General features: G+C 37.8%; 2 protein-coding genes across 7 annotated transcripts in view; one reads left to right on the top strand and one right to left on the bottom strand.

Annotated features, from left to right (window-relative positions):
- The window catches only part of LOC149222233 (chaperone protein dnaJ GFA2, mitochondrial-like), a 235,275-nt gene that overhangs the window by 116,414 nt on the left and 105,889 nt on the right, over window positions 1-12,972 (top strand). The gene's annotated exons all lie outside the window — the stretch shown is intronic.
- LOC149222234 (uncharacterized) lies at window positions 5,556-7,761 on the bottom strand. Its single transcript, XM_089383670.1, has 2 exons — window positions 6,182-7,761; window positions 5,556-6,048 (listed from the first exon to the last, which is right to left on the bottom strand). The coding sequence occupies exons 1-2, from the start codon at window positions 7,759-7,761 to the stop codon at window positions 5,556-5,558; spliced, it is 2,073 nt and encodes a 690-aa protein (XP_089239796.1).

The raw sequence follows: 12,972 nt of genomic DNA, 5'->3' as shown, positions 1-12,972 counted from the left end.
GGTTCTGTTGTTAAGGGTTTTACAGACCTTGTATTTGAAGCAGTCCATTCCTAGTTCACTGAGCTCAAAAAGGTGTATCAATCTGGTGATTACTGTTGAAGATGATTTGATAAATACTGTGGTGTGTGGTTTGCTGTAACCTGTAATTGAGTAATCTATGTGCTAAATTTTCAGGAGGTTGACTGTTCCAGGAATTTATTATATGTCAATGGTTTATGTACGAGTGATGAGTATGGTAGTAGCCTTTGATATATGACAGTAACCTAACCCTATATGACAGTGACCTCATTATGGCTTGATGATGATATGACAATGACATTGTATGTGTCAGTGACTTGGAGACTATGCAGTGTTTTTTGATGCATGACTATAACCTTGTTGCATGACAGTGACATGGCAATATGGAAGTGACATGTATGATAGAATTGTATAGATATAGATGTGACACACACACACACATATAAAGTGACCTTGATGCACATACATATTTGGCAATAACCTTGACATGACCTTGATCCATTTGATAGTGACCTGAAGTAACCTTGATGAAAGACAGTGATAGTCCCTTGATATGATAGTAACCTTCGATATGGATGAAACTTTATATGATAGTGACATCTGGTGTGGAAGTGACCTGATAACAGTGACCTATATAACAAAGACTTGATATATGACAATGTGACAATGACCTCAATTAGATAGTGATTTTGTATGCATATGACAGAGAAGTATAGCTGCATGCCTTTGATGTCTGGACAATATAGCAGTGACATTTTGAGTGATACGTTAGTGGCTAAGTTGCAGGAAACGCTGCGCAAGAGGCCGTTTCAGTGAAAAAAAAACTGAAATGCTGGAACACATTTGGTACGGCCTTGAAACGTGTTTCAGGCCATACTTGCATGTTTCACGAGGCTGAAACATGGCCCAGTATGACCTGAAACGCGTTTCAATGTCATACGGCCATGTTTCAATGAAAAAGTGACTCTTTTTTTTGGGTTTTTTTATTGTTATTATTTTTTTTTTAGTTTTTTATTTTTTTTATTTGGCGATTCAAATATTTTTTGGATGTTTCTAGATGGCTCTTGCAATTTATAAAAAGACTCTTGCCTCATTCCCACATCACACGAATTGCGCAAGTCATTTCACTTGGAGGGGCGATTTTAGCAATGAGAAAAGAGGAAGAGAGCAGTGGTCCTTCTAAAGAATGGGATGTGGATCCAGAAAGTATTTATTTGGAGCTCTCTATTGCTGCCCTGAATATTGAGGACGGGGAGTCTAGAAGTGGTATTGGCTAGTCATCTTCTTCAGCGCCACCATCCACTGTTGAGCATGCTTCTGCTTCACCATGCCTCCGGGATCGACCAATACACAAAGAAATCCTCTTCTTCCTTCGAGAGATATGTGATAAAAGCATACGGTCAAAATCCCATTACAATAGCATCTAAATTACATATATACTAGTTCGTGTTAACAACCAGATCCTAAAACAGAGGCTTAAATTTATTGCAACTACCAGTTCTGCGAGACATCCTCCTCGAGAACCTCCACTATGCTAACTAATCCTATCTGTTCAGCGAGGTATTCTCCTCGAGAACCTCCACTATAGCTTAACTATTTAACATTTATTACATTATGATTTATTACTAGATTTTATCTCTATGTTTAACTAGAAAAACATGGAAATTGATGGCTAAAAGGATCCCACTCCTTTGCTTGTAGATTTTTTTGTATTTTTGGAATAAGTTTGAAGTCTTTTCTGTCCCAAGTCTCATGCTCCTGCATGAGACTCTTGAGGACAAAATTCTTCATGGGCACCTGTCCATGAGTTCTTCTACAGAACTGCCTAGCTTTTGTAGCGTATTTTCTGTTACCCAAGTAGCTTCAGCGATTCGCTGATCCTTCCATTTGACCAAATACTAAAAGTACTCCTGTCCTCCGGTTTTCTTTAACACTTTCTTGTCCAAAATCCTTTCTGGCTATAATGCGTTTTCTGTAGGTAACTGTCTTACTCAGTCAATTTCTTGTGTCTCCTGATCTTCTTCTGTATCATCTGCAGTTTCACCTTCATACTTGTATTGGTTAGCAACATTGAAAATTGGAGATATTCCAACATTAGGGGGTAATTCAATTTCATATGCATTTGCAGAAAATTTCCTTAATATTCTGCATGGTCCAATTTTCTTGAACTTCAATTTGTTATACTCTCTCTTTGGAAATCTTTCCTTTCTTAGGTGTGCTAAAACCAAATCTCCAACTTCAAAGTTCACCTCGCTTCTTCTCATATCTGCTATGGTTTTGTACTTGATGTTGCTATCCTGTAGTTGTTGTTTCACTTGCTCATGTATTTCTTGCATTTATGAAGCAAAATCTTCTCCCTTTGCACTTCTCATTTCATCTTTTCCCAAGTTTCTTAGCCCAGATACTCTTCTTGGGTGCATTCCATAAACTATATGGAATGGACTCTGCCCTGTATTCCTGTTAGGTGAGTCATTATATGCATATTCAACCTGTGCCAATACTTGATTCCACTGTTTTGGATTTTCTGCAGTAAGAATCCTTAAAAGATTGCCCAAACTCCTGTTCACTACTTTAGTCTGTCCATCAGTCTATGGATGATAAGCAGAACTGAAACTCAGTTTAGTTCCCAACTTCTTCCATAGTGTCCTCTAGAAATGTCCAACAAATTTGGAATCTCTGTCTGAGACAATACTCTTAGGCAACCCATGCAATCTTACTATCTCCTTGAAAAACAAATTAGCAATGTGAGTAGCATCACTAGTTTTATAACATGGAATAAAATGTGCCATTTTTGAAAATCTATCCACTACAACAAAAATTGAATCATTCCCTCTTTGAGTCTTTGGTAAGCCCAAAACAAAATCCATACTTACCATATCCCAAGGCCTATCTGGAATTGGTAATGGAACATACAAACTTGTGTTTTGGCTTCTTCCCTTTGCATATTGACAGATTTTACAAGTTTTCACATATTTTTCCACTTTAGATCTCATTTTCGGCCAGAAATAAAATCTGTTTAACTGTTCACAAGTCTTCTCTATACCAAAATGTCCTGCAAGTCCACCACTATGTTTCTCTTTGATTAAGTTCTGCCTCATAGAACAGTTTGGTATGCACAACTTATTTCTCTTAAACAACAGTGCATCTTGTAAGAAATAATCCAACCATTTATTCGTATCTATCAAAACAGGATTCTTAGAAGCTTCAAATCCCTCTTTAAAATCTGGATCTGTCTCATATAATTCTTTAAGAAAATCAAAACCTAACACTTGAATTTGACTCTCTTGAAGTAATACATTTCTCCTACTTAAGGCATCTTCAACTTTATTTGATTGGCCATTTATATGCTTCAAGACAAAATGGAAACCTTGAAGATACTCTACCCATTTAGCATGTTCCGGGCTAAGCTTTGGCTGTTGCATAATATACTATAGTGCATGGTTATCTGAATAAAGTATGAAATCCTTTGACATTAAATAATGTCTCCACTTGTTCAATGACTGCACAACTGCATAGAACTCTTTATCATAAGAAGAATAGTTCTTCTTTGAATCATTCAACTTTTCACGAAAATAAGCTATAGGTTTGTCTTCTTGACTTAAAACACCTTCAATAGCTTCTTCGCTGGCATCACACTTCACTTGGAAAGGCTTACTAAAATCAGGTAGAACCAAAATAGGTTTTTCAATGATTTTCTTCTTCAATAGCTGAAAATTCTTTTCTGCTTCAGCAGTCCATCTAAATGGCTATTTATCCTTCTTTATGGTCTCAGTAATAGGGGCATTGATCTTACTAAAATTCCTTATGAATTTCCTATCAAAACTAGAAAGACCATAGAAACTTCTTAAATCAAAAACACTTTTAGGTGAAGGCCACTCCATGATTGCCTTGATCTTCTCTGGATCCATCTTCAACCCTTTAACAGAAATAATAAAACCCAAATACACTAACTCCTCTTTCATGAATGAACACTTCTTCAAATTCAACAACAGTTTCTCTTGCTGTAACCTTTGTAAGACATAATTCAGATGTCTCATGTGCTCCTCTTTAGACCTGTTGTAAACTAATATATCGTCCAGATATACTATTACAAATTTACCAATAAATTCTTTAATTTCTTCATTCATGAGTCTCATAATTGTACTTGGTGCATTTGACAACCCAAAAAGCATTACTCTCCACTCATACAATCCCTCTTTTGTCTTAAAGGCAATTTTCCACTCATCCCTTTCTCTTATCCTTATCTGATGATACCCACTTTTAAGGTCTAGTTTTGTAAAATACCTTGCTTCACTCAAGCAGTCCATTAAATCTTCAATTCTAGGTAAAGGAAATTTGTACCTGATTGTGATTTTATTGATGGCTCTTGAATTAGTACACATTCTCCAGCCTCCATTTTTCTTTGGACTCAACATTGTTGGTACTGCACAAGCACTCAAGCTTTCTCTGATCAGTCCTTTGTCAAGCAGTTCCTGAACCCGCTTTCTAACATCTTCATTTTCTGTGGGAGTCATTTTTTAAGCTGCTTTGTTAGGTAGATTTGCTCCAGGAATCAAATCTATATGATGGCTAATTCTTCTAATTTTAGGAGACAATATACTTATGTCATCTTGAATGTCCATCCTAAGACCATTCACATATCTAGCCACCTTCTCATCTGTATCCTGAGTTTGCCAGCTCTTATGCTTACCTTATAGAATTCCTCTATGTATTCTTTCACTGTCATAGACCTCTGTCTAAGATTCTGCATCTGTCTGAACAAGGTTTGCTGATAATTACTTGGTAGAAACTTACCTCTTAGCTTTGCTACCATCCTATTCCAATCTCTGATTGGTTGCTTGCCAAGACTATTTTTTTCTGCCTGCACTCCATCCTACCAAAGCGCTACATGTCCTTTTAGCTTGGTGACAACAAACTTTACTTTCTTCTCATTTTTTGTTTCTTCATAATCAAAGAATTTCTCCATGCCATTAATCCAGTCTATCAACTCTTCTGGATTCAGTCCTCCTTCATATATTGAAATCTCAGTCTTTGGCCTAGCTGTGGACTAAGTCACCAGGTTCGAGTTCGAGGACCATGAAATTCGAATAAAGTTCGGCAACTCAAATTTTGTCGATAAAATTCAACATATAGAAATTCGAAAAAAAAAATGTATATCAAAGATAGATATATCAATCAAGGCATGAAAAACAAACACAGATTCTAGAAAATATCCCAAAAAAATTAAAACATGATTATAAGAAATCCTGTAGGCTGTAACTTTGTAAGCAACCATTCATAACTATTTTTTAAAGATAGATTGGCATAAAAAAAATATACAAAAACAGCAAATATATGCTAACTTCTAAGATATTTAATTAATGAACAACAATATATATTCTTTTGGCAGTTCAATGAAAAACTCTGCATTATAATTTATAAGATAAAAAGACAGTTTAAACTTTAACTTTAAAGTAGCAGCTAGCTTGGCAGTTTTAGGCTCTAGCAAATTGTTCATGCAAAAACTAAACTAGAAATCTAAAACAGGAACACAAGTTTTATTCTTGACGTTCCTGTTGCCCACTTGTCATATCAAAAAGTTCTATGTCATCAAGAGCAATATGAGATGTGAATCCGCTAGATGCTTCAGCACCAGATTCATCAACGAATTCCCTGTCAGTGTTTATGTCACTATCAATGTACAAATCAGCATCATCCATTGTTGCATTTGGAACAGGATCGATCCACGGAGTAGAAGAATTGGATGACTCTTTAGCCACATTCTTCAATGCCAACTGCAAATTACTACGAACATAAACAAGATCTTCTAATTTTTGAGATGACAGTCTATTTCTTTTTTTGGAATGAATGTGGTCAAAGGAACTCCAATTCCTTTCACATGCTGATGCACTTGTTCCTTGGTTTAAGATACGAATTGCAAAATTTTGCAATTCTGGTGCCCCTGAACCATAAAATTCCCACCATAGTGCTGGATCACTTCTGCTCCTATCATACTTTGCTGATACCGTTCCAAATAATCCTTCTTCTAACCTGTATCAAGTTGAGAGTCTCAATTAGTTCATAACTTCATATACAACAAGATTCATATAATTGCAAGACATTAACAACAAGATTCATATAATTGCATGCAAAGGAATATAATTGCAACTTGCAAGACATTAACCTGTATGCTCTCAATTGACTTCTGATCAAACCTGCAATCTCTGGATCTGGATTTAGCTTCTCAATAGATTGGATAAGTCCATTCATGATTTCTTCGTCCCTATGTCTTGGTAACCCAAACAATCTAGGGTCCAAATAGCATGCTGCTGCGTGTAATGGACTATGATTCATCTTCCATCTATGATCAATTAAATCCCATATCTCCTTGTAATCAGCTTCCACATTATCAAAAGCAGTTGCAATGGCCTCTTTGCAACGATCAAGGCTTTCATAAACAAAACCCATACAAGGTTTGTCACCATCAACCATGCGGAGCACATTAACAATTGGGCCACAAATTTTTAAAACCTTGTTTGCATATTCCCAAAAGCCATTATTGAGCACTATTTGTTCAACATTTTTCCCCTTAGTTTCTTTTGAGAGAGTAGATCTCTCCCACTCAGTGCTGCAAAAAACAGCTCTTAGGGTCGCTTTTTCCTCAACAACTCTTTTCAGAGTAATATAAAAAGTGGCAAACCTTGTATCACAAGGCCTCAACAACTCTTTTGATGCATTCTTCCTGTATATGCTCAAAGTGAGACGATGGTTGATGATGAAGTTTGAAATTGATTTGGCTCTTCGGATTGTTTCATTGACCCAAGGAAATTTGGCTAAGTCATGCAACATTAAATCCAAGCAATGAGCTGCACAAGGGGTCCAATAAATCTGCCCATATTTTTCCATAATCAGCTTCCCTGCACCAACACAATTTGATGCATTATCTGTAACAACATGGACAACATTTTCCACCCCAACTTCTTGAATCGCTTCATCCAAAATTCCAAAAATGAATTCAGATGTCTTCACTTGATCCATTGCATTCACTGCCTTCAAGAAAACTACCCCTTGAGGACAATAAACAAGCACATTGATCAATGGGCGATGACACAAATCTGACCAACCATCACTCAAAATTGTGCATCTTGTAAGCTTCCAGGACTCTTTAATATCAGCCAACTTTCCTGTCACTCTGTCTTTCGCTCTCTTTAGCAAAGTTGTCCTTAAAGCTTCAGATCCAGGAGGAACATAGCCCTTCCCAAAATCAATGGCATTTTTAATTACATTTTTAAAATATGGACTCCTTGCCACATTAAAGGGAATTGCACATGCATAAAAATACTCAGCAACAGCGTCATCAACTTCCTGTTTCTCAACAGGTTTCCAGAATTGATTTAATGTTTTCGGCCCACCTGTTTTTGCTTGAGGAGCTATAGAACTAGATCCACCAATGTTTGAAACTGAATTAATGGTGTTGGAGGAAGACATGGAAATCTCCCTCTCAATTCGCTGCCTCTTATTCACCCTTTTCTGCCTTTGCATCTGTGAACTGGAATGGTCTTTCTCCACTTTGGCTTTTTGTTCATCAGTGATCTTAGTGCAGGGTTCAACACTACCTCCACTTCCATTGCTAATACCGAGAAGGTGATCCACTGCTCTAGTCAAAGTGCCCTTGAAATTATGTCCACACAGCTGACATGAAAGATTAAAACCATCTTTTTGGATAAAATTCCAAGCTACAGCGGTTGATTTTGGGGGTGCCATTGGAATTTAGAAGTCTGAAATGTCTGACACTTCAATGTCTGAAATGCCTGCAATTTTTTTTGAAATTACATTTTCGTTAGTCATGTAAACTTGTAAAGCAAATGTTCATGATCATCCAACGAACAGTAAGCAAGCCAGAATTTTTCAAAGAATAACAGTCTTCTCTCATTGAAAATTGTCATCTGGAAAATTATTTAAGGATAAACTGTTATAATTTATAAACTGTTATAAATTATTTAAGGATAAACTGTTATAATTTATAAACTGTTATAAACTGTTATAACTTATAAATTATTTAAGGATAACAGTTTATGGCATTTTCTTGACAGAAATTAACTGCATAATGCATTTGCTCTAAGAGAATCATTCCATACTTCTGAACTTACCATGGTTTAAGACTATTGGGAAGTTGTTGGCACTACTGTATGCTATTACTGTAATTTAAAATTAAGGACAAGAACAGAACATCCTCATTATTTTCAACAATTATAGTTAAAACTTGCAGGTGTTTTGGAAGAGTCTAAGTGCATTTTGGAAGTTCATCTAGCCATCTCAAAAGGCCTTAAGGCCTAAGGGTTTTCTCTCTCACCCAAATCTTTCCTCACTGTTTTATATTCAGATCTGAAGTTATCTCATAAAAGTGGTAAAATCTCTGAATATACATCCTAAAGGAGCCCTAAAACACATTAACATAAGCCTATAATCATCACACATTTAATCTCAAGTGATAAGAAGATTTATGTTATTGCATTTGTGGTGTTCTTAAATAATTTTAGAGGACTGTCATTATTCATATAGTTTATGAGGTCTGATATATGTCTTAATAATTCTGATATAAATCATAACAGTGATAAAAAGACATCCTAAGGACCTCTAAATTCATAAGAACTCACCTTGAGTTTTTGAAGCATCATTTCTCTTCTCTTAATCTATTCGCAAAGTGATTTAAGTGGACTGCTCTAAGTGATTGTTGTCTTGCATTGCATCATTGGCACAACTTTGCTTTTATCTCCATTTGGAATCTTAAGATTGCATATAAGTGCTCTTTAATATCTAAACAAATATTAAAGGAATTGTGCCTTAAAATCAATCTCATTGTCATTTTCTAAAGGAGTAAATCTAATTGCATATCTTGATTGATTGTTAATGAACTTAAATCCCTTTTCGTTCCCAATAATATCTCTCTTTAAGCACATTCAGATAAAGTTCAGTCCTCATGGGAAAATTAATCTCAGGCTTGAATGTTTATCCAGATAGTGTCAGACTGTCAGTTTAAATTGTTTGGTGGTTTTCTGACCGCACAAAACTGGTTTGCAAACCGCACAAAATTCTTTCCAAGCATTGGTTCAAACTTCATTCCATTACTATGAGTCTATGACGGAAAGGAAAGTTCAAACTTCAAAGAAGACGAGAATAAAACTTACAAGTTACAGCCTACAAGATGGCAGATGCACACGCGGGCCGCGACAGTTTTCTGAGTTCAAACTTCACGCCTCTCGGCCTGGTAAACACTCAAGCGGCAAGCCTTTACGAATCACGATCCAGTCTTCACGCCTCTCGGCCTGGTAAACACTCAAGCGGCAAGCCTTTACGAATCACGATCCAGTTTGGAGTATTTGGAGTCAAAGGGAATCACGATGCGTCTGCAATGACCAGCGGCGGCAATGAAAGTCGAAAACAACCCGAGTCAATGAAACCTAACTAAAACCCGCGGGCGCGAAAAAAAACACGAATTTAATCAGCTGCAGGCGAATTTAAACGTATCGAAACGAATTTAATCGCGATTTTATTCGGCTGAAATTCGAATTCGTCATGAAATTCGAGTTCGCCGAATTTAATGGCGAACTCGAACGAATATGTTCGTTTGACCTTCAAATTCGCCGAATTTCGAATTTTATGCATAAAAAACGGCGAATCCGGTGACTTAGGCTGTGGATCACAACACTGACCGGAAGAATCTCATCTCAAGAGTAACTGCTATAGTTTCCTCCTCTCCTTCAACTTCAATCTCAAGCTCACTAACATCTCCATCATCTATATTTCTCCTTGCTGTTAATGCTTCCATTCTAGCCTGCATCTGTTGCACAACTTCCATCACTTCAGCATTTGCAACTGGCCGTCCTCTTCTACCACGTCCTCGTCCTCTTCCAACTCTGAAAGCCATATTAACCTTCCTTCTTTTGCTTCTGAGATTCAATTCAGTGTCAAAAGGTTGCTCTGATACCACTAATGGTGGCCTGGGTGCAGGCGATATTGACAATCTTGCAAATCCTGCTACAATTTCTTCTAAATCTGACGAAGTTCCCTTTTCTTCTTCCATCGGAGTATCAATCATCTATTGCTAGATTGACTGTTTATAAACTTCCCTTTTTGGCCACTATCACCACTCTTTTCCCATTAATCACCCCAACCCTTGTTATTGGGAACAATTTACACAACAGAGCCTTTTCTTCCACTATCGGAGCTGTAATTCCATGAGAATTACGAAATACACTATCGGAGGGGTTTAGAATGGAAATAACGCAAATATGCGTAGAATACACTATCTGCGGTGTTTTCCCCAAAGGAAAGCGTTAACACGCAAATACACTATCGGCGGGGTTTTATTCCATAAGAAATGGAATAACACTATCGGCGGTCGCTATCGACGATTCCATGGGAAATGGAACAACACTATCGTGCTCCACTGACGGCCCTTTCCCGATGCGATAACACTGTAACCTTATCGGCGATCGCAATCGGGAGTTTCAATGTTCCCTTTGCTAGGCTCCTTCGCTTAACACTTGCGATGCGATAAGCTTCGCGACCCGATAAGTTATAAATCCTCCCCTATAGTGTTTCGGATTTGAAAGTGTCGCAACTTTGGACTTCATCGGTTCAAAAGGCCAATCCTTCTCCCCTCAAGCATTGCAATGCGATAGTGTTCGCGGACCCGATATGGGTATCAACCACACTTAATAAAATTTCAAGTCCGGATTCTCAATTCAGACTAGTTTTTCACTGGTTCTTAGTGTAAACTAAACTTTGGCCTGCAGGACTAAACAATGTATTTAAAGGAAACAGGGCGCCCTGATATGAAGGAAACACACTCCAAGTCCACTGTTTTTTTAAACCGGCTATTTCGAGTCTGATTCGGCCGAGTTGGTCCGAGTCATAGCCCAACGGGGTCAACTCGGCCTTTGAACCGGATCGGCCGGCTGGGTTGTTACTGAGCCGGCCGAGTTGGCTAATGACTCGGCCGACTCGGTAACAACCCGGCCAGCTCGGCCGAGTCCGAGCCAACTCGGCCGGCTCGGTAACAGCGGCCGGTCAAGTCACTTCAGCGGCATTTTTTTTTGAAATTTCATTTTTGGGGACTCCCTGGGCTTCCCTGTCTGACTCATGGGTTTCCCTGTTTGACTCTGATTCCTAGTATTGATATGCCATTCATGGCAATGTTAAATTCTTAAAGTAAAAGTGACATTCTCCTTAATCTTCATTTTCATCCTTTTACTTAAATTTTTAACATTACCATGAAATGACTCAGGATGTTTGAGAGTGGTTCCGGCCTCATTGGATTTCATATGGAGAAAGTAGAATTTTAGATTTCATGCAAAATCCAGCAGACTTATCAGCTTTTCAGGATTTCAAGATTGGGGGATTGCAATGTTTCCATTGAATTTTGTCATGTATTAGGGTATGGAACTCCTATTTAATCAAGAGCACCAATCCCTCTATGTACCTTGATGTTAGTGACATTGGTTGTCGAACTCCTCTGGGATTCGCTCCCAAACTGGGAGCTTATGAAAATGTTACTCCCGCTCCTGTTTTCGCTCCCGCTCCTAAGTAACACTGAGCGAGATGATGATGGCAACTCTAGTAGTAGCCAGTAGTACCGGTCACAAAGTTTTGTTGTAGAGGCCATTTCTAGCCTCCTTGGTTATGTGTTTTTGTTTTGATCTGTATATCATCATCGTGTATGTGTTGGACAGTGTAGTGGATGCCATTTTGATATAATGGATATATTCATGAGGCTACTTTGATCATATGTTGTCTTCTATCTATATTCTAATGTTGTGTGTTTGGAAACATGAATGAGAATCTTTAAAATTATGTGTTTTTATAAAAAATAAATATCTAATGTATTTTTTATAATGGCCGAGTCATAGAAATCGAGCTGGCCGAGTCGATACCGAGTTGGAGTCGGAGTCGACCCTCGGCCGAGTCGGAATTTAAAACATCGACTCCAACAAGCTTCAATCAAAGTATTAGTTGGAAAACAAGGCCGAACCACTATTATAAAAGCTTAACAGATAACGCTGCGTGAAACCAAAATTATGCATAAACACCAATTTAACAGACAAATACAAGTTCAGATGCACAGAAAGGGTTTTGGAGGTCACCACACCTCTGAGATCGACCAATACACAGAGAAATCCTCTTCTTCCTTTGAGAGATATGCGATAAAAGCATGCGGTCAAAATCCCATTACAATAGCATCCAAATTACATATATACTGGTTCGTGTTAACAACTAGATCCTAAAACAGAGGCTTAAATTTATTGCAACTATCAGTTCTGTGAGACATCCTCCTCGAGAACCTCCACTATGCTAACTAATCCTATCTGTTCAACGAGGTATTCTCCTCGAGAACCTCCACTGTAGCTTAACTATTTAACATTTATTACATCATGATTTATTCCTAGATTCTGTCTCTATGTTTAACTAGAAAAACATGGAAATTGATGGCTAAAGATCCCACTCCTTTGCTTGTAGATTTTTTTGTATTTTTGGAATAATTTTGAAGTCTTTTCCCTCCAAGTCTCATGCTTCTGCATCAAACTTGTACAAAAAATTTAAATTCAATGCACTCCAAAAAAATCAATGGGAAGAATGGTCATATTGTTCAATCATCAATGTCCATGATTGTCAAAACTGAAGCTTTGTACTTGGATTATCCCTAAAACCTTCCCAAAACATCCCTGAAATCTGCCCAGAAAACCCTTGAAATCTGCTAAAAACATCCCTGAAATCTGTCCGTAACATCTTGGGGACGGCTAGCAAGTCCCCAAGTCACCAATGGCCTACTCAACAGTTTGGGGACGTTTCCTAAGGGTCCAAAAGTCCCTGGAATGCGGGGACGCATGGTATGTGAGTATTTTTGGGGGGTACGGGTCCCCGTGCAACATAGAGTAATAGTGACCTTGTGAAAGACAGTGACAATGACCTTGA

The sequence above is a fragment of the Pinus tabuliformis genome, chromosome Q (genome assembly GCF_031772625.1).
Source record: "Pinus tabuliformis cultivar Carrire ecotype Pingquan chromosome Q, CPIR1, whole genome shotgun sequence".
In the NCBI taxonomy this organism is placed as follows: Eukaryota; Viridiplantae; Streptophyta; class Pinopsida; order Pinales; family Pinaceae; genus Pinus; species Pinus tabuliformis.
The sequence above is the reverse complement of the archived record's forward strand: the minus strand, read 5'-3'. Positions and strand labels throughout refer to the sequence as shown.

What these genes read in the sequence shown, in the direction of transcription:
- LOC149222234 (XM_089383670.1), bottom strand. Translation starts at nt 7,761, where the DNA reads ATGGCACCCCCAAAATCAACCGCTGTAGCTTGGAATTTTATCCAAAAA. An exon ending in AGTCAATTGAGAGCATACAG is followed by an intron (nt 6,049 to 6,181) that starts GTTAATGTCTTG and finishes AACTTGATACAG; the next exon opens with GTTAGAAGAAGGATTATTTG.